The 20,192-nt window shown below is 41.7% G+C and overlaps 1 protein-coding gene across 7 annotated transcripts in view; it reads right to left on the bottom strand.

The window, feature by feature from the left end:
- LOC122972971 (CREB3 regulatory factor-like) overlaps nt 1–20,192 on the bottom strand; it is a 29,480-nt gene that overhangs the window by 4,403 nt on the left and 4,885 nt on the right. For 5 of the 7 annotated variants that reach the window (XM_044340429.1, XM_044340416.1, XM_044340436.1 and 2 more), the window contains 7 exons: nt 17,756–17,837; nt 17,573–17,636; nt 17,322–17,438; nt 15,703–16,525; nt 9,039–9,212; nt 8,078–8,267; nt 3,479–3,552 (listed from right to left, as the gene is read on the bottom strand). In XM_044340429.1, the coding sequence (XP_044196364.1) occupies nt 3,479–3,552; nt 8,078–8,267; nt 9,039–9,212; nt 15,703–16,525; nt 17,322–17,438; nt 17,573–17,581 (1,387 nt within the window). In that variant the 5' untranslated portion in view covers nt 17,582–17,636; nt 17,756–17,837. The remainder of the gene's footprint in view (nt 1–3,478; nt 3,553–8,077; nt 8,268–9,038; nt 9,213–15,702; nt 16,526–17,321; nt 17,439–17,572; nt 17,637–17,755; nt 17,838–20,192) is intronic. The other 2 variants (XM_044340448.1, XM_044340454.1) reach the window with 1 other exon arrangement.

The raw sequence follows: 20,192 nt of genomic DNA, 5'->3' as shown, positions 1-20,192 counted from the left end.
CCCTGAGAGGGAAAAAATACTGGAAAATGATGTTTTTTATTTTCTTAATTGTAGGTTTTAAAGGAATATGAGTTAAGGCAAACATACAGTAACAGTCAAAAGTTTGGACACACTTTCTCCTTCAAGGGAGAACTTTTGACCTGTACTGTAGGTCGCTAAAATCAAACACTGTCGCTAACAGCACATAACGTTTATATTTTCAGTTTCATTCCAGTGGATACATAATATTAACAATCTGTTTGGCTTTATAGCATTGCTAACACAAATGTTAGCTTCTCCAACAGGCTAACGTCACCTGAACCTTATCTTACGTCTTTTTTCTGTAATTTACTGTAGCTTTTCTTTCACACCTAACACACAACAAGAAAGAATATTTAGCAACCTTTTTGACCTGACAAAAAAATAACGTTAACTCTCTTAAGCAGAGAAATGTGACCAAACATTTAGAGGACCATTGTGTAGGATTTAGTGGCATTTAGTAGCGTGTAGGAGAACCTACAGTGGCAGCGAAACTTGCAGAAAAATGCGAAGGGCCCTCTCTAGAGCCAGTGTTTGGTTTGTCCACTCTGGGCTACTCTAGAAACATGGCGGTGCAACATTGCGGGCTCCATGGAAGAGGACCCGCTCCCTGTGTAGATATAAAGGGCTCATTCTAAAGTAACGAAAACACAACGATTCTTATTTTCAGGTGATTATACGCTTATAAAAACATACTTATGAATATTATATTCCATTTCTGCCAATAGATCCCACTAAATCTTACACACTGGTCCTTTTAATAAAAGGACCAACAGAAGTGACACACCTCATGCATTTGATTCCTCTTTGGTCCAGCATTGATCTTGACAGGTGTGCAAGTGAAGGACCACAGTGAGTTTGACGCCACCTTTCTTTCTTTTTTTGTTTGACACCCCAAAACTTTCTCACACACACTGTAATTATAGCCAGAGTTGGCAGTACTGGCATGGCGCCAAAGTCCTTCTAGTTTGAAGTCTCCTGTTGAATCTGCTGTAAAGCGCGTTTTGTATAGATGCAAATTACAGTGATAGAGGACGGACAGAGCAAGTGAATGAGAGAAGATGAAAAAAAAGAAGAAGAAAGAGTCCCAGGAGGGAAGGAGGAGAGGAGGGAGAGAGGAAGCGAGGGGATGTGTGAGGGTAAGCCTTATGTGTTTTGGCTTCCTGCCAGGAGAACAAAAATTCACGGGAGCCACAAATAAAACCCTCGCAATGAAATGCCGGGCCAGGATCAGGAATGATCGGAATGTTAAAAAAAATGAGAGGAAGAGAAAAAGGACAAAGGAAGTTGGATGCTGGTTTGAGGTTTAATTCAAAGAACCACACCAGTAGAGGAGACGAGGAGGAGGAGGAGGAGCAGACAGGACTGGGCTGCTAGATTTGGCAGAGATGAGGTGTTGATTATGAGCAAGGTGAAGTCACCCGGCTCAGCTTTTTCCTCAATCGGTGTGTTTATACAATATGCCCTTCAGTAAGCCTGTAACTACCAGCTTTCTGCAGTAACTTGATTTCTATGGCCTTGAAAAGATGGTTTCTAAGAAATATGTAGCATGATTTAGAGCTGCAATGATTAGTTGATTCATCTATAAACAGAACATTAACCGGCAACTATTCTGATAATCGTTTTAGTAATTTTTTAAGAAAGAAAATACAAGAAATCTGCTGATTTGAGCTTCTCAAATGTGAAGATTTAATGCTTTTCTTTGTCATACATGACATTAAACTGAATATCGAACTAACTGAACATCACCTTTGACTCTGGGGAGTTATAACAGGCATTTTTGTACTATTTACTGACAAATTACTAACAATCAACCAATTAATTGAAAAAAAACCCCTGCAGATTAATCAATAATGAAAATAATTGTTTTTTGCAGCCCTTACATGATTTTTTAAAATGTATTTTATTTTAAAGAGAGGTTTGAGGTGTTTGTATCTAACTGGTGTGTTGTGATGCCTTGTTGTATGTTGGATCACCAACGTGGAAATAAACCATTAGGCTTTGTTGTGATTTTATCCTCCATGACTGATTCATGATCCATGATCAGTCAAATAAAACATGTAAACCTGGTATTGGAAACCCCATTAACACAGCTGGTCTTCTGCCAAAGACATCTGATTCCTGATAAATAAATTATAAGTCTAAATAAGATTCATTTCCAAAGCTTAACAGTAGCTTTTTGTACGATTCCACAGTGTATTATAATCGTTGGATACCATCTCACATGAAATAAAGAGAACCCCTGTTAACGGCAGAAGAATTATTACACTTTTATGAAATGTAACATTAACTGCCATCTAAATTGATAATGAGAGGAGATGCTTCAAGATCTGTCTGAGTCAGCTCAGGAGATGACAGCGGTTGATCAAACACATTGGATGTTCACATGGCGTTAATAATCAGAACAGCATGTCTCAGGACAGTAGTGGCAAACGGCTAAATCAGTCACTATCCGTTTGGGATGTGCGAGGGGAAAAAAAAAAAAAATCACTGCACAAGCAGAGAAGCACAAGGAGCGCTGCCCGTCAAACATCAGGCTGAAGTTAGTTCAATTGTCACCAGCTGGACACGAATCTTATCCAAGAGAGTCTGCATCAAGTTAGTCTAATCAACTAATTTCCAGTTTTCTGTGGGGAACAGGAAATTGCTCAAATAAAAACAAGTGCTTTTGGGGATAATCAGATGGCTTTGGGTTGGCAGGTCTGGCTGGGAGCAGACAGGTTTGGACATTCACACCGGTGACTGGTAGGTTTTGGTTGCCAGGTTAACCTAAAATTTGGCAGTTATGGGTTAACAGGATGAGGGTGAAGAATAGAATAGCTAGTATTGCTATGTGATGATAGAGTCTACAGTATTATTATTTACTGATCAGGGATTTCCTCATGACATTGGTTAGGGAGGATGATACTGGTTGCCTCTACTTTTCCCTCTCAAAAGATGAAGGGTTTACTGTTCCCCAACGTGGTGACTGTCGGCACGGTGCTGCTCTGATAAATGAACAACGTGATTGTCAGTCGTTGAGCTGAATCCGACACATCTTGTCTCATGATCAATCAAGTTACAAGATGAGAGGGATAAAAAGAACCTGATTTATTCAATATACTTTATGCTCTTGCTGTGTTATGAAGCGCCACTGATCATTTTCCATGAAGGTTAATGATTCATTTCATAAAAGTGTAATCATTTCTTCTGATGTTAGAGGGGATGCGACTTATTTCAAGCAAGGTGACACAACTCACATATACTACACTGCTGGGAAAAAAATGCAAATGTAAAAATGCATAATGCATAATCTCTGTGATAACACTGAATCTGTCATATTTTAGAAATCCTTGCTGCAAGGTAAAAAAAAACTAATTGGAACCCAATCCTTCAATTCAAGCTGAAAAATGAAAATCACCAGAAGAAGAGTTATGAGGTGTTCCTATATGACAGTATGTGTCCAGTCTGCAGTACTGACCATACTCCTGGTTGAGCCCCCACAGCTTGATCTTGTTGGCTTCGTGCTGGGCCTTCTTCTTCAGCCGGCAGGCCCTGCAAACAGAGGAAAATACAGCGTTATCATCCTCTGGAACAGGATACTCTGCTCTGGTATTTCCATTCTCCACATGACCCTGTTACTGAGTCAGCTGGCTCAAACTGAGACCAGCTGGATGGCGATGGTGGAGGATGTACACTGATCAGCCAAAGTGAATAACATTGATTATCTCGTTAAAATGGCACCTGTCAAGGGGTGGGATACATTAGGCAGCGAGTAAACAGTCAGTTCTTAAAGCTGATGTAATGGAAGCAGGAAAAATGGGCAAGCGTAAGGATCTGAGTCATTTTAACAAGGGCCAAATTGTGATGGCAGGTCTTGTGGGGTCTTCCCGGTATGCAGTGGTCAATGTCTACCAAAAGTGTTCCAAGGAAGGACAACTGGTGAACCTGCGACAGGGTCATGGGCACCAAAGGCTCACTGATGCACATGGGAAGCAAAAACTAGCCCATCTGGCCCGATCCCACAGAAGAGCTACTGTAGCACAAATTGCTGAGAAAAGTTAATGCTGGCTGTGATAGACAGGTGTCAGAACACACAGTGCATTACAGCTTTCTGCGTATGGGACTGCATAGTCATAGACCGGTCAGAGTGCCCATGCTGACCACTTTCCTCCGCCGGAAGTGCCTACAATGGGCACGTGAGCATTGGACGGCTGAACCTTGGAGCAAAGGAAGAAGGTGGGCTGGTCTGATGAATCACATGTTCTGCAAAAATTGTCCAGGAATTGTTTGAGGACCATGACAAAGAGTTCAAGGTCATTGCCTTGGACTCCGAATTCCCCTGATCTCAATCCGACTGAGCATCTGTGGGATGTGGTGGAAAAATAAGTCCGATCTACGGAGGCCCCACCTCACAACTTACAGGACTTAAAGGATCTGCTGCTAACGTCTTGGTGCCAGATACCAGAGGACACCTTCAGAGGTCTTTTGGAGTCCATGCATTGACTGATCAGAGCTGTTTTGATGGCATAAGGGGGACCACAATATTAGGCAAGTGGTTTTATGGCTGATCGGTGTATTTCCAAACTGTGTGGAAGAAAGACTGCAATCATCCCTCGTCACTCCACTCCTCCAGTACCATTTGACACTATGACTCCAAGGGGATACGGCCGGTTTGGTTTCTCAGTATTTGGAGTTGTAATAAAGCAGCAGAGAATGAATCAATCAATACACATTAAATACTAATGCATCTCATGGGAACTATTCTGAACAGCGTGCAGAGAATTTCTCCTCTTTTCTTTTCTTTTCTTGTATCTGTGAGTCAGCTGAATGAAACTTTAGGATACAAAACACTTGGAGGTCAGTGGTGGTGGACAGAATATTTCTTTTTTGTTTCTCTGCATGTTGAGAGGTCGGATTATGTGTCAGACGTGTTTTTGTACCACAGTCCCTGCTGATTGGAGAGGATATAGACAACCATACAACAATCTAGCTGCCCCTAATCATCATAATTTAGACCCACAAGCCTCTGAACACAACATCAGTACAGAGTTTTCCTAACAGTCCCTACTGCAATACCAAAAATAACCCCAATGAAGACCTGCGGAGCCAATTAAAAGCTTTCGGTGCTTGGATGGTTTTAGAAAAAGGGCACTATGGGTTGTCGTTAAGATACTCAGAAGTGTATCCAAACCTAAGGCTTTACCGATTTTTGAGACCACCCAAGCAGCCAATCACATGATGGGTGGTTACTGTGTCTTTAAGAATATAATGGCTCAGCAGGCGCACAGCAGTTTCACTGGTTATCATGTGCTGTGAACAATGTTGCAGAGGAAAATGTTTAAAAATGGCAATTCGACAATTCCGTTGGGGACTCTGACAGACAATTAAATTCAACAACTTCAAATTAAAGGGTAGGTTCACATTTGTTCAAGTCTGTCCAACAGTCAGGAGCCCAAATGACCTGAAACAAGTTTTGCACTAACAATGTACATGATAGGGGCCAAAATCCACAGTCCTTGTTTTGAGCAACAATGTATTTTAAAGTTTATCTAAAGAAAATATGTCACTAGGTCAGTGGCCAGGACATGATCTTTCCACCATTAACTGTGTTTGTTGGAGTGTACGACCAAGCTCCAGGCGGGGGAACTGGGCGAGTGTTTGTCCTCTGCGCCGCCTGAACGCCCCGGGCAGGCTGTTTTTAACAATTATTGTGAAAAAGAATGAGAGGGAGAGTTCAGAGGCGGTCAGGATAGTCCCACTGCTAACTCTGACCGGGGTCCCAGCCTGCCACAAGTATGACAATGTAAAAAGAAATGAATCTTCACAGATGAAATTCCTGCATATTAAATTAAAACATGAACTCAGTCACACCAAACAGTACACAGCGATTTTAACAGAAAACTTTCACCATCGCGTCCTCCAGAATTTCATTTATCTTCCCCCAAACTTTCTATCTGATGATGTGTTTGTGTTGTGTTTAATATACAGTATGTTTGGAATAATAAGATATTCCCACTGTCCCCCTCCTCTTTAAACTGCCTGTAACAATGTCCTTTCCTCTGAATTCTCCCCCTCCCTCCCTCCCTCCCTCCCTCCCTCCCTCCGCAGATGAACTTTACATGACCCTCTCCCTCCTCATCTAACTCCTTGTGTGCCTCTTCAATCCTGCCCTGATTTCCTCCCATTCATCCTCTCATCCTGCGCTTCTCCATCACATCTCCTCTGTTGTTTTCTTCCGCTTCCTTCCATCCTTCTTTTTTTTATCATAGTAGTGTCCGATGTATACTCATTAAAAAAAAAAAAAAAAAAAAAAAAAAAGGGCAGTCAACACAAAAATACACTTGTGACCTACATTTTCAAATAAATTGTGTTGTGTATATCATCCTCAGGGATGTCTTTTAAATGAGTTAAAATGTGAATTCAAAAAAGTATGAAAGCTTGTTACAGCAGTTTCCTCAAGGGTTGAGTTTTAATTGTACCATGTGTTCCACTTGGAGAGAGTTGAAATCAAATGCTTCCCGACACTTCAAAATAAAGATGCAAGATGTTTGAAAAGACACACATTTCCTCATATTTTATGACTTTCCATCGAGTCAAATCAATGGATGCCTTAAAGAGAAACTTTGCCGATTTTCAACCAACAATGTGTAACTTCCCTCCATGTTGCCTGCACCCAGAGCTCATTTGCCACCATGTGATGCAAAACCCGTCATCCGGTGGACTTTGGAGATCTGCCTTAGACTACAAACTATGTTTCCACATTTTCTGTAGCGGTGCCTTCAAGGATGGTAAAACGTGGCTCTCCCAAAACACTCCCATCCCATGCTACGCTAGCGATGGGGAAAAGCCGTCACCAAAATATCATACCGGCATATTTGGAAGAAAACTGTTGTCTGATTCATCAGCATGATATTCAGCCTCGTATCATGAAACTAGAGTCTGGGAGAGGAAAGCGACCACCAGAGCGACGTTACAGCCTGACTTCAGCTGCTGAGTTTCTCCATGATAACACTAACAAAAACAAACAACTAGCTTTATAAAATAATGTCAGAGCAGAGATGTGGCGCCACCATCACAACTCATGAGGCCGAATATCGTGCTGTGGAATCAGACAAAACAGATTATGGAGTAGAAAGCGACCATTGGAGCTACAGTACAGCTGCAACTGAAATAGAGGCGTTGCAGCTGGGGTAGCCTTGTAGCATCGACCGGTGCCTGCACGGTGATGATAGGATCGTCAGAGAGGATGGGAAAAGAACAGAAAACTGGAACAAACTTTGGTAAACATGACTTTGTTTTCTTTCAAAATATTATATCGGACTTTGCCGACTCTGAATACAGAACAGAGCAACATCGACTGTGTGTTACAACCTGAAACTTTGACTGAATTCAGCTTTGACCACATTCTGGTCCGGCTCATCGTCATCCAAAAAAAGGTAAAAGAAACTGTTTGCTTGCACAGCGTTTCAATATATCCAGACTCCATGAGGAAAAACATTTTGTAAATGAAAATAAGCCTCAGTAAAGAGATATAATGCTGCACTAACTTTGTCTTTGGTGCTAATCTGGCCCTCAACACACCATGAGTAGCTCAATGGAAGCTCATTGGATGAGACGCACGCAATGCATTCTGGTTGTTGTAGGAATCCCCCTTAAGAGTGGTATAGGGAATCCACAGCCTTTTTCACAGTTTCATCTAGTCATAGGGCACCAATTCCAAGAATAACTGCACATTTCTACTACATAGGTGAGCTTAGTTTCAAGAAATCATCGTATTCACAGAAGTGAATTTTTCCTTTAAATTCTACTGAGATCGGTGAGGTTTTTTTCATTTTCTGTCCTCCAGAAACAGTATTAGAAGGTCAACTATCTAATCCGGTCTTGACAAGGCTAAAGACTGCAGATACCAAACCACAGAGCCCTGAAGGTCTCTTCTTCCATTTCTTTCTGCAAATGATTAACAAATACTGAAAACCTCTCCGAATGCCCGCTCGTGCCAAATAAATCAATACACAAAGTCTCCGGGGCTCTGACTCGGCACAGAAGACGTAGGAGGGCAGTAAGTGGAGTCTGATACCTGGAGGCTAGCTTGTTCTTCTCCTTGCGGGACCGGGCTCGGGCCACGGCGGGCAGGTCGTTGACTGGACCCATGCCATCGATGGCAGCGTTGAGCTTCTGCAGTTGCTCCCCGATGTTGTGGAGCTTCTGGGGGTTTGGCGTCAGGTCGCTGGCGTCCGTCTTGCGGGCTTTGCGGCGCCCTTTTTTGCCTGGACAGAACAAGAATCAGAATAAATTAATACCTTCCTGTAAGAGTCTTTCAATCCTCTTTGGGTTCAATCTTTTTAACATCCACGAGCCCAGCAGTGTGTTCATAATTCCTAACTCATGCTGTGCTCAAACAGATCACAAATCTTCCAAAGCAAGAAATAAGCCTTGTTCTGTTAAAATGACTCACAAGATTTTTCTGGATAGTGAAGCCACAAAATTGGCTTCCAAGGTTTTAATATGACAGTGAAATATCAGAAGATATATATACATGACACTGTTGAATGGTAATTATTGAGGCAGTGGTTTGTGATTTTGTTTTATCGGGTTACATTAATGAACTGCAATGGATTGGACTGTACTGCAGGCTGCCAAACTGCAGCACAGCCAAAGTTGTGCCTGACGCAAGATTTACTAATCAGGGAAATGCTGAAAAATTCAGATTTTGACATAAAAGTTGTATGTAGGGCACATGCCTGAGGGTCCGATTTGTGTCACATGAGAGAAAAGAAATGGGACACTTTCAGCTGCAGTGTGAATGTCATTTTAATGACTCCTGCTGTTAAAAGGCTCTCGTGTAGTCGATCTTTACACTTTCGTTTCCACTTTCACTTCTTTGTGTGATTCAGGCTGTAATTACCACATCATTTTATTTCATTTCTTAGTCAGAGTGTCCATTTATTTATTCTGTTGAGCCAACAGTCAAAAAAAAAACAAAAAAAAACAACTGTATACAAACATTTTTACTAAATAAATGATGTGGATGTTCTCACCCTCTCTGCGGTACAGTGTGCTGGGCAGAGTGCTGGAGCTCCAGGACAGAGACCAGTGGACGTCTCCGCCCAGCTTCTTCTTTGTTGCCGACTCTCGAGCGCGTCTGTACTCCCAGAAACAGCGCCGTTTTGACGGCCGCTCACCCGGCTGCCTCGCTGGTTCTGCCTCCACCTCTGGAGGTACGAAACACACACACACACACACACACACACACACACACACAGGATTTTGAATTTGTGCCCTTATGCAAGTAATGTAAAGGCTTTGCAGTTGTCTAACAAGCATCCCAGCAATCAACTAGAAATTTGACATCCATGCTGATATGACGACTGATGTGAAAATAGCTGATGAGAAATTTGAAACATGGGCAATCAATGACACAAGACTAAGAGTCTATATCTATACTAGAAGCCTGGTACAGCCTGGTACTAGAAAACCAAACAGTTGGATAAATGAAAAATAGAGACAACTTTACTATTTTTAGATCTTCACCACTATTGGGGCAAAAAATAATTTTGGCTTGAGGGTGAAAATCATTAGGATTCATTCTCCTGGAATTCTAATTAACCCGAAAAAAAATTAATGGAAATCCAGCGATTACTTCTCACAGTACATTCTCAAGAAGCAAAAGTGTTGGACAAATTTGTTGGGAGCCCAGCAAAACATTAGGGTGACAAACAGTTATGGTAAAGGATATGTCTGGTGAGGGTTAGGGTTAGGGTTAGGGTTATTAGGGTTAGGGTGAGGTTATTAGGGTTAGGGTTAGGGTTATTAGGGTTAGGGTTAGGGTTAGGGTTAGGGTTATTAGGGTTAGGGTTAGGGTTATTATGGTTAGGGTTAGGGTTAGGGTTAGGGTTATTAGGGTTAGGGTTAGGGTTATTAGGGTTAGGGTTAGGGTTAGGGTTAGGGTTATTAGGGTTAGGGTTATTATGGTTAGGGTTAGGGTTAGGGTTATTAGGGTTAGGGTTAGGGTTATTATGGTTAGGGTTAGGGTTATTAGGGTTAGGGTTAGGGTTAGGGTTATTAGGGTTAGGGTTAGGGTTATTAGGGTTAGGGTTAGGGTTATTAGGGTTATTAGGGTTATTAGGGTTAGGGTTAGGGTTATTAGGGTTAGGGTTAGGTTATTAGGGTTAGGGTTATTAGGTTTAGGGTTAGTTATTGTTGTTATTGTCAACAAATCTCATGGTCAGAGCCAAACCAGCAATGAACTCATCTGCTAACAAGTATTTTGTTTGTATCCAAAGCTTATTCCTCTGTGACATAGACCTCCGTTGTTGTCAGTTAGCCACACCGCTGAAGTGGGTGGCATGTTCCTTCACCACAAAGAGTTTGGTCACGCTAGTTTGTTTAGAAACGGCTCCAAAGTCTAAAAGCAGTGATCACGTTTTCAGTCTCTGGAGAGTAGTTCTGTTTAAGGCAGATACTCCTGAGTAACACGGTTCCATTCACAGCTTCACTAGCTTGTTGAGCTACATATCCCAACCTCTTGCTTTCTTTACTTTGTACTGATGTTCTTGGACAACAATGGAGGTCTATGGCGCAGAGAAATAGGGTATATCAGGCTTTGGATACATACACATGATCAATTCATTGTTGGTTTGGCTCTGCACTTGAGATTTGCTGACAATAACAGAAATATAGAAAATCCAAGTGGACCAACATCAGTGTGACTAAAAAGTAAAAGGTACTGTGACTCAACCCTGTGACTCTCATCCTCAAACAGCTTTTTGTCAGCAGTTTACTGTTTTGCTCTGTTTCTCTTATCTTGTCTGATATTATCTTCTGTTTTCATTCCACAGTGAAGTGCACTGCGTACATGGAATTATGTGAAACTACACATGTAACTGACAAAACTCCTGAACTGTCCAAAAGTTTGTTTAAACTCCGATAGACCTGTAGATAGCACATTTCATAACATTTGCACAGTTTAAGATATCGTGGGTAACGTAGCCTTTTTTATCTCCTTCAAATTTATCACAGCAGAGATACTCTGGTGCACAGTTTTCGGTTTCATCTGCAGAAAGCTTTGTCATTTCAGCAGCACAGTTTGAGTCCAACAAACTGGGAGTTAACTACTCATATTTTTGAACAAAATCTGCCAATATTCAGTATCTTAAAAATCTAGCGTTTTCCTGCCAAAAAAATTACAGATCCTTACTATTTTTCCAAAAATGTATTCTTAGCATGGCAGAAATTTAAAGAGCCCCAGCAGACATGTTTTATATTATATGAAAAATATTCTACTTTGTCATTTCTACACATTACTAATAAAGTGTGTTTAACATGGTTTTTCCACAAAAAAGCTCAGTTAACTAGTTAAAAATGCTTAAAATGACATTACTCCTCCTCCCTCATTAAAAAAATCTATCTATGAATATGCAAATATTTTAAACAGTGTTTAAATGTTTAACTGTTTGACATACGATATCTCCTCCCTCATTGAAAAGTCCATTGTCAGTGTTTGTGCACTGGAGGCTTCAAGCTTCCACATCACATTCGTGTAAGTTGAATACTGGGCCACGATTGGCTTCAAACTACTTGTGATGTCACAAATCCTGCTAGTAGGTACCTGCCATGAACTGAGATTTTCAGGTGAGCACAGAGAAACGTTCTTTCTTCAGCAGATCAAAACAGCCTTCTAGTGTCAAACATACATCATCCTGTAACGGTGAAGCTCAAACATCAAAGTGAAGGAACAAGAAGAAGAAAAAAAAACACATTTTTGAGCGGAGGGGGAGTTTAAAAGCACGAGAACCTGCGTTTTAAAAATAAAATACTCAAAATATACAGTCTCCATTTGTATAAAGAAAGAAATAACAATTCTTCAGTGTAATCTGGTCCAGATGTTGTATCTCAGCCTCCCATTGACAACCAATGATGCAGTAATCTCAAAGCCATTTTATTAATATACTATGAAGAAAACAGAATCTCATCCATCCCTATGGAGGTGGGCAACATTGACAGCCACACATAAGATATTTCATGGAAGAAAAATACCCTGCAACTTAATAAGAAGATTGAACCTTAATCATAACTGACAGGTATTAATGTTTACATATGCCTGGCATGAAATCATGCTGAGAACCCTAATCCACAAACACATGCTGTATGTCCTAATAACAAAGCCACCACCCGGCTCAAACTGTGTGCATGTATGCTGTTTCAGAGCCACAGACACCTACACGAGCGCACAGACGTCACAGAAGATTAGCCACAGGCGCACGGAGCCATGAATAATGGCATCATAAATAATACAACATGCAAAAAGCTCCAGCAGCAGGAGAGGAGAGAAGAGATGCTTCTTCAAATCCATCAGAGCTGAGTTCAAAATATTTAAAAAAATAAATAAAAAGGACACAGCGCAATAATGGAAATAATAATTTCTAGCAGGATTAAATCAGACTGAAAGTTAATCACCATGAAGTCCTATCCTTGCCATTAACCAGGGGCTGGCCAGTCCACACACACACACACACACACACACACACACACACACAGATGGCTTATGTAACATCATGTCGTCTGGTCCAGTGGTCTGCAGATAGCGCCATTGTCTGTACTCTCCCCTCAACTCGATCTTTTGCTCCACAGCTCTCCGTTTTATATACACACACACACACACACACACACTTTTCCATCCATCATGCAGCTCTTTATGATCGCCAGGGGCAAATGGTAAGAATTGCTCGACCATGCAAACACACACATACACACACACATTGCCACAACAATGGAGGGCAACAATGGTGTCTCGCGACGGTCGAAATATGACCCAGGACCTGTCTTTGAGAGCGAGCCAGCGACCTCTCCATTACCTTGCAACAAGACGCCTGAGATTTGTTTATCTAACGCGAGGACGTTCAGAGGGAGAAAGGGCCTGGGAAAAAGATGGTAATCTGAAGTGAAGTCAGTTTGCATGTATGTTATCTAATATACATGTTTATATTTCATGTCCTGTAGTCTGGACAAGAAATGACCTTGTGAATTTTTCATGTTTAGCTGCTGCTCTAAGCTCACAGCAACCAGCAGCTTCTATATCTATTAAAACATCTAATATTTATTATTGTATTGTAAGTTGTGGAGGAAAAGAATGGTCAAAATCAAAGCAGCAGAAGCCGAAAAATCCAGACTCTTTGTTCTCTCCGGTATGAATCAAGGTCCAAAAATGCTGGATCCTACACTTCCCATAATGCAACTCAATAGCGTCTTTCATTAGACCCTTCCTGCCTGGTAAACGCCCACCTCCATCAACTCCACACCTTCAGTTTACAACACAGGCTTTCTGTTTCTGTGAATCTGTTGACTCCATTACCAAACAATCATCGAGGTTATTTTCTCACAGAAGACAGTTTACCGTTTTCACAGGTGATGTCGTCGAAAATTGACGGAATTCCCCTTTAGTTAAATACGGTTTAAGTCTTATATGGTGTAGATACTGGAAATCTATGATATATCTTGCATTTTGTTTAACATTTTCAGTATTTTTTCATCAAGTACTGAAGTTTATTTCATCATCATGTATGACATGTACACTCATCCTGCACTTTATTAGGAACACCTGCACAATCTAATGCAATCCGATACAACAGCTCTGCTTTAATTCTACTTTTACGAAGCTTATACGTTTTAAGTTTTTGTTGATATTGTCAGAAAGGTGATAATTCTGCTTTATGTTTATTATTGAGGTCATAGTGGGCGGTGGTGGTGGTGTACTGGAGTGCATTATATTGAAAAGTGTTCCTAATATTTTGTCCACGCCATTAATAACATACATGAGAGGGGCGTTATATTGCACAGGTGTTCCTAATAAAGTGATTGGTGAGTGTATGTATCACCTGATTTTTATTGGTCATTGTGACTGTTTTGATTCATATAAAGATTCAAAGGCCAATTACAAATGTCTAAATATTTTTTACTATAAAAATTACATAAATTTAGAATTCACTGTAGACTGTGTTTGTGGTACAAATGTGGGCAATACAATAAGTTTGTCAGTATATAGCTGAGCCGATAAGTCACAGCTTTACTACATGTTAACCGTCCTAAACATGAGTTCAGTTGAACTTTATTAAATTAGCATGAAAAGATGCAGAGTGTCTGTTATTCACTGATTTATTTTTAACATTTTTTCCTTTATTTTAATATCTGACAGTCAAGACGTGGGACAAGAGAGACCAACACCCAGTGAGAATAAAAACAAACATTGTGGTTCTATGTATGTGTCAGAGACCACAAGTTCAAAAGGACGTCCCAGTCATCTTCAAGATTTGATTTTGCAACAATTTATTATTATTTTTTCTATGCAGCATCTGACTGTATAGTACAGTGAGTAGGGATCATAGCTAGATAATACTGTCAACCCACGATAGTTGTGAAGGAGAGATAAATGAGGTGTAAAGAAATAATTAGGGTTGGGTATTGTTTGAATTTCACTGATTCTGACTCTGCTTATTCCGGTTATATATATATCTTACTTTGACTTTTATTGTTTCATCAAAATAAATAAATTCAAAGTCTTTTTCACTGAACATTCACAAAGTAAATACATACAATAAAAACTTATGATCCACAGTCAACACATATATTCTTGTTGATGCTGTGGTATTTAACACTCCTTAGTTTTCTCTTTGGTTATGTTTCCCTTTATTGCCAAAGAGAAACGGTGTGTTGTGGCTTGTTATTCCTGGCTCTGCTAGAGGTGCTAGCGAGGTGCTAACGCTGGCTGATGACACACTCGGGCTAAGAGACCGCAAGACATCAAACGCTGAACATTCTTTGAGATCGACGCCGTGCTGCCTTAAATGTTTTGGTCAAATCTGATGTGTTACTTGACTTACTGCTAATTAGCTTCCCACATGCGTCGCACTTTGCCTTGTTGTTTCCTTTTGATGAAGTGAAGCCACATTTTTGGAGTGTTTACTGCGCTCCATCTTTGTGACATTAGCCGTGCATGTTCCTATCTAAAAAAAAAAAAACAAATCAACACGCTGTTGTGTTGATGCGTGACGTAAACAGGTCCTGGCAGATATGTGGCCTTTGTTTGCAACAATAAAGGGTCACTGTGTTCAGGAACTGATAAGCAGCACCGAAATTCAAATCTTTTAACAGGTACCTGGTTTTGGCGTTGTGGATTTGGCTATAATTTGGAACCGGTTTTCGGTTCCCAACCCTTGAAATAACGAGGCAAAGACAGAAATGTTTTTGATCATGAGCCACCGGCTGAATGTTTGTGCTTGTCTGTGCAGCTTTTGAAGCTTCTTTAAAATCTAGTTCTACTGCGACGGTTGTTTAACAATCTGTTCCAACTTTCATACTCTATTTAGCATGTTAAACTACAACCCCACCCCCTCACTTAAGAAAGACAGTGTGTGGCTGTTACAGATGGTATTTGAATGGATGAAGAGGCTCCAACCCTCAAAGCCATTTCAGAACAGTAAAACTGTAGCCAATGAAGCGGTATGTTGTCCGGGAATTACACCCGCAACTTTGGTATTTATGTGCCTCTACTCAGCCAACCAAGATGTACAAGGCGGTCTGAGGTCTCGTCTGGACCCGAGACAGATTAAAATGGTTTCCGTGTGGGCAGACAGGCTGCTGGCAGAGCTGTGATGAGCTGAGATGTCCTCGCCACACAGATACGGACAAACTGAAAGCAGAACTCACCACATTCAGTTTCCGAGGAACTGGAGAGTTCAGCTTCCACCGCCGTCTCCTCCGCTCCTTCCTCCTCCCCTTCGTCCTCTTCGTCATCCTCCTCCTCCTCTTCCTCCAGCTCCTCGTCCTTTTCCTCCAACTCCAGCTCAGACCCCTTGGCCTGGCTCTCCTGCCTGTCCCGCACCTCCTGCTGAGTCTCCCCCACCTGCACCTCCTCTGTCTGGGAGTTGTGACCGGCCCCCGCTCCCAGCTCCCCGCCTTGGCTCAGGGAGTAGTTGTGCTCCTCGCTGCAGTGCTCCAGAGCCAAACCCGCCGCCGCCGCTGCCGCCGCCGTCACCACCTCCTCTTCCTCCTGTGCCACCTGATACACCTCCACGGTACGCTCCCTCGACATCCCCCCATCCTGTCCTCCCCCCGCCGCTCTTCCCGCGACACTCAACTCCCTCTCGGTTGTCGTGGTAACGCAGATATGCCCCTCCTGCCTCCCTGCAGCGGTGGCCTGGACCTCCTGGGTGACGGGAGGTGCTGTGTGCGATGTCGGCGCTTTGCTGCTCTTCCTCCTCCTCTCCTCCTCCTCTTCCTCCTCCTGCTGCTCCTCCTCCCGGCTCCTCCCCCAGCGGCCCATCAGGACGGCCTCCTCCGAGCAGGCCAGCAGCTCCCCCCCTACACCAAGGCCCAGCTTGGTGTAGCGAGCCATCTCGTCCAGCGCCGAAACATCCCAGCGCTCCGGGTGCAGGTCCTCGCCGAAGCCGCCGTCGTCCACCAGGTCGCTTAGCAACTCAAAGGGCCGTTTCCTTGGCGATGCCGGGGAGCCCAGCATGAGGAGCACGCTCTAAAAGAGGCCAGAGATATGTTTAAGTGGGGGGGGGGGGGGGATCCTCAGTAATTATCCTCATTGTTCTGGACAACATTTTAAACTCTGATAAGAATATTATTAATTATATCAAGTATTTAACTTAATATTATTATCAATTTTGAATTATTTACACCATACAAAGACAGACTAGCCAAGACAGAATCATGTGTAGAAGCCTCCAACGACTTGGCGCATCAATATCGATGCAGCAGAACTACAGATATCATCTTTTTCATCCCATGCCTGGCAAACCTGGCACCTACATTATCCACAATGCAACTCAAATTCAATCTAACCCCCCCAACCCTCAAGTGACACCACATGAAGCAATTTATCAGGTGTTTGCGCAACCTCTTCTACAACTACAGACAATTTTTCCCCATATGCACCTGAGATGCCAGGTGAATGCAATCAACTGCAAAAAAAAAAAAAACCCACTTCTGCTTCACTAACTTCCACAATCTAGACATAACGCAGACCTTTATTGTTGTTCATTATTGTGAGGAAGTAGTTCTAAAAGGAGGTGTGTTGATCTCGGGGTTGAGCGACAACTCTCAGAAGGCTGAGGCATATTTTTTAATTTAAAATTTAATAAAAAAGAAAATCACTTTAAAGGTCATCCACTCATTTCCCATAAAAAAAACAACCTTATTTTATTGTTTTCAAACCAACAAACATTTACAAGGATTTTCAAAGCCCTTGGAGAAGCCTCATCATGAGCCGCTATAACTTCCCAATCGAATTCGCGTCTCTCTACATCATGTCGCCTCACCTGGTCGTACTCGGTCCTGCCCCCTTGTGGCGACATGGCCAGAGGGTAGGGGCTCAGCAGACCCCTGTGGCCCCCGTAGGCCTCGCCAAATGCCGGCTCCATCCCATTCATACCCGGCTGAGGAGGGGGAGAGGAAACACACACACACACACACACACACACACAGAGTCAGATACAAATCTACCACAAGCAGGATCACTGATAGGTGATGGGTGAGAGCCGCTTCAGTTTGCGCGGTGTTCCTACTTTACCTGAGGCATGCCCGAGGCGGGAGGGTGTCAGTCCGCGGTCACAACGTCAGTCAAGTGAGTTCTGCTGCAAAAAAGAAAAAAAAAAAAAAAAAAAAACACAACCAAGCTCAAATCAGAACATTGAGACGTGACATAGGAGGAGACGGGAGAGGAGAGTTCATAAGAGAAGAGGAGGCGAGTTACCTTAAGTTGAGAGTTGAAAGGGTCAAGAGGTCGAGCCCTTTTCACATGACGCAGCCCTGCCTGCAGCTCTCGGCCTCCCCGACTGGAGGAGGAAAAAAACAAAGCAGGTACGGGGAAGCAGGAAATCAGACACGGGTTCAACAGAGGCCACAACGCAAATTATACAGTAAGCAAACACATCGTTACAGCTTTAAGATGTACTGTATGAGGACGTAATGTGTATTTGTGTCACGCTTAAGTATAAAGTGGACACTGCCAGAGTTTAACAGTTACAGTATATTGTTTTCATATTCAGTTTGTTTGGTCTGCACAATAAGAAGAGCTGACAACAGAAACGAAGGAAAAACACAGGCTTTAAATGTGTCATTTTATAATAACAAACCTGTGAGTCTTTCTCAGATTGGTGCGCTTTTTTTTTTTTTTTTGAAACCTTTCAGAAAAAAAACCTTTCAACTCTGTAATCTGTTGTGAATCTTCTTTTGTTGTGATGTGTTTTTTTTTTTTTTCCTTGCATTTTCCTGTCTATGAAGTTAAAACATTTATATCTTTTTTATCTGCTCAGATGTGCTGGCTATTGTTGGTCACATTAGCCGGCTAGTTTTTCTATTAATACATCTATTCATTCCACATGAAAAGAAAAAAAAAACACAGTGAAACTGCCAGAAAATGTAGGACATATCACTTCCTAAGAAAAAAAAAAAAAAACCTGCCAACAATGAGTATTTAAAACAGCAAATGCAAAAAGCTTTCATGCACCAGATAAAGGCGTAGCAGCAAAGTATTTGTGTAGCATTTGTAGATGAACATGTAGATAATCACCAACAAGCATTTGTTATTTCGGTACTATGCGCTGTTAGTATCACAAGCTGCATCAAACGATATCTCTGATGTTAATTTGTTAAAGATTACACAACATATGCAGGAGGAAATGAAGAAATAAATGAGCTGAAATAGTGAAAGATGAATTAGAGCGAAAGTTTAACACCTCTCAGAGGCAGAAATCATCTAACTGATCGAGTTAAAAGCTCACTGGGAGAAGCAAGAAGAGTTCAGTGAGTAAAGGCCAGGAGATGAGGAGGAGGAGGAGGAGGAGGAGGCTAATACCTGGAAAATGTACTAAGCTAGCTAGGTTAGCAGAGCTGACGAGCTGAAGTTAGCACTGTTAGCTTATCATGCTAGCCAGGGTCATGAATGAACAAGAGAAGTTATTATGTTCATATTTTGACCTAATTCCTTCTTTACAACACAGTTTTACATGATAAGGATCTAATTATTCTATATTTTTCTCATTGTCAACAAATCCAATGAAAAGACCAAAACAAACTCTGATTTCTGTATCCTGTCTGTGACGTTTGGGGCTGCAACAAATGATTATTTTCATTATCAATTAATCCGTCCAATGTTTTTCAATTAGTCGTTTTGTCTATGATATGTCAGAAAATAGTGAAAAATGCCCTTTTTAATATCCCACAGCCCAACCATCAGTCCAACACCCAAATATATGCAGTTTTAACCTCACAGAAGACAAAGAAAACCATAAAAATCCTCACATCTGAGAAGCTGCAACCAGAAAATCTTTTAGTTTTTTTGCTTAAAAAAATGACTACAACGGTTATTCGATTATCAAAAAACACTGGTTCCTACTAGAGCTGTGTCGATTTGAAGGTGTTACGTGTCATACATGATAGTAAAGTGACTATCTTTAGATTTTGGACTGTTGACCTTTGAAGTCGCCACCATGAGCTCTAAGAAGTAACATTTTATAAACAAAATGATTCATCGAGAAAATTGGAAGATTAATTGCAGTCGTAGCTCCTACTGAAGACCTAAATCTTTCAAAAATATATTGTTTAATTTTTAAACAAGGTTCAGAGATTTTATAGTTTTCAGCAAATGTTGCTCAAACAGGAAGAAAAACTGCATTTTTCAAGGACTATTTTCAGCGGTGGATGAATCCACGTTTGGTGCTCTTGTGCTCTTGTGGGTATTTCCGGCAGCAGGACGGTGTGTGTGTGTGTGTGTGTGTGTGTGTGGCATTGAGTCAAAATAAACTACAGTGTGTGTTTTCATGGTGTTGAAGGAACATATCACCCAGTGCAGCGGTGTGACTGATGTGTTTTTAATCGTTTTTAGAACACAATGGAGCTCTGTGGAACGGAGGGATAAGATGTATCAGGCTTTGGAAACTTATTAGTAGAACAATTCTTTGTTGGTTTTGGTCTTTTTTTTTTAATGGGATTTTATTTCACAACAAGCAAAACACAGTCAGCTTTATCCTTTAACCTAGCTAACTCGTCCTCTAAAAAAAAAAAACTGCTTCTCTGACTCCGCCTAATACGGTTAAACTCAACCAATCAGATCGTTTCTGCCCGCCGAGCCGCTCCGCATCAGCTAATGCGTGTGAAACTAAAACTCCCGATTCTTCCTCAGACAAGAG

Source organism: Thunnus albacares, chromosome 3, assembly GCF_914725855.1.
Source record: "Thunnus albacares chromosome 3, fThuAlb1.1, whole genome shotgun sequence".
NCBI lineage: Eukaryota > Metazoa > Chordata > Actinopteri > Scombriformes > Scombridae > Thunnus > Thunnus albacares.
Note: the sequence above shows the minus strand (reverse complement) of the source record. Positions and strands in the feature narration are given on the sequence as shown.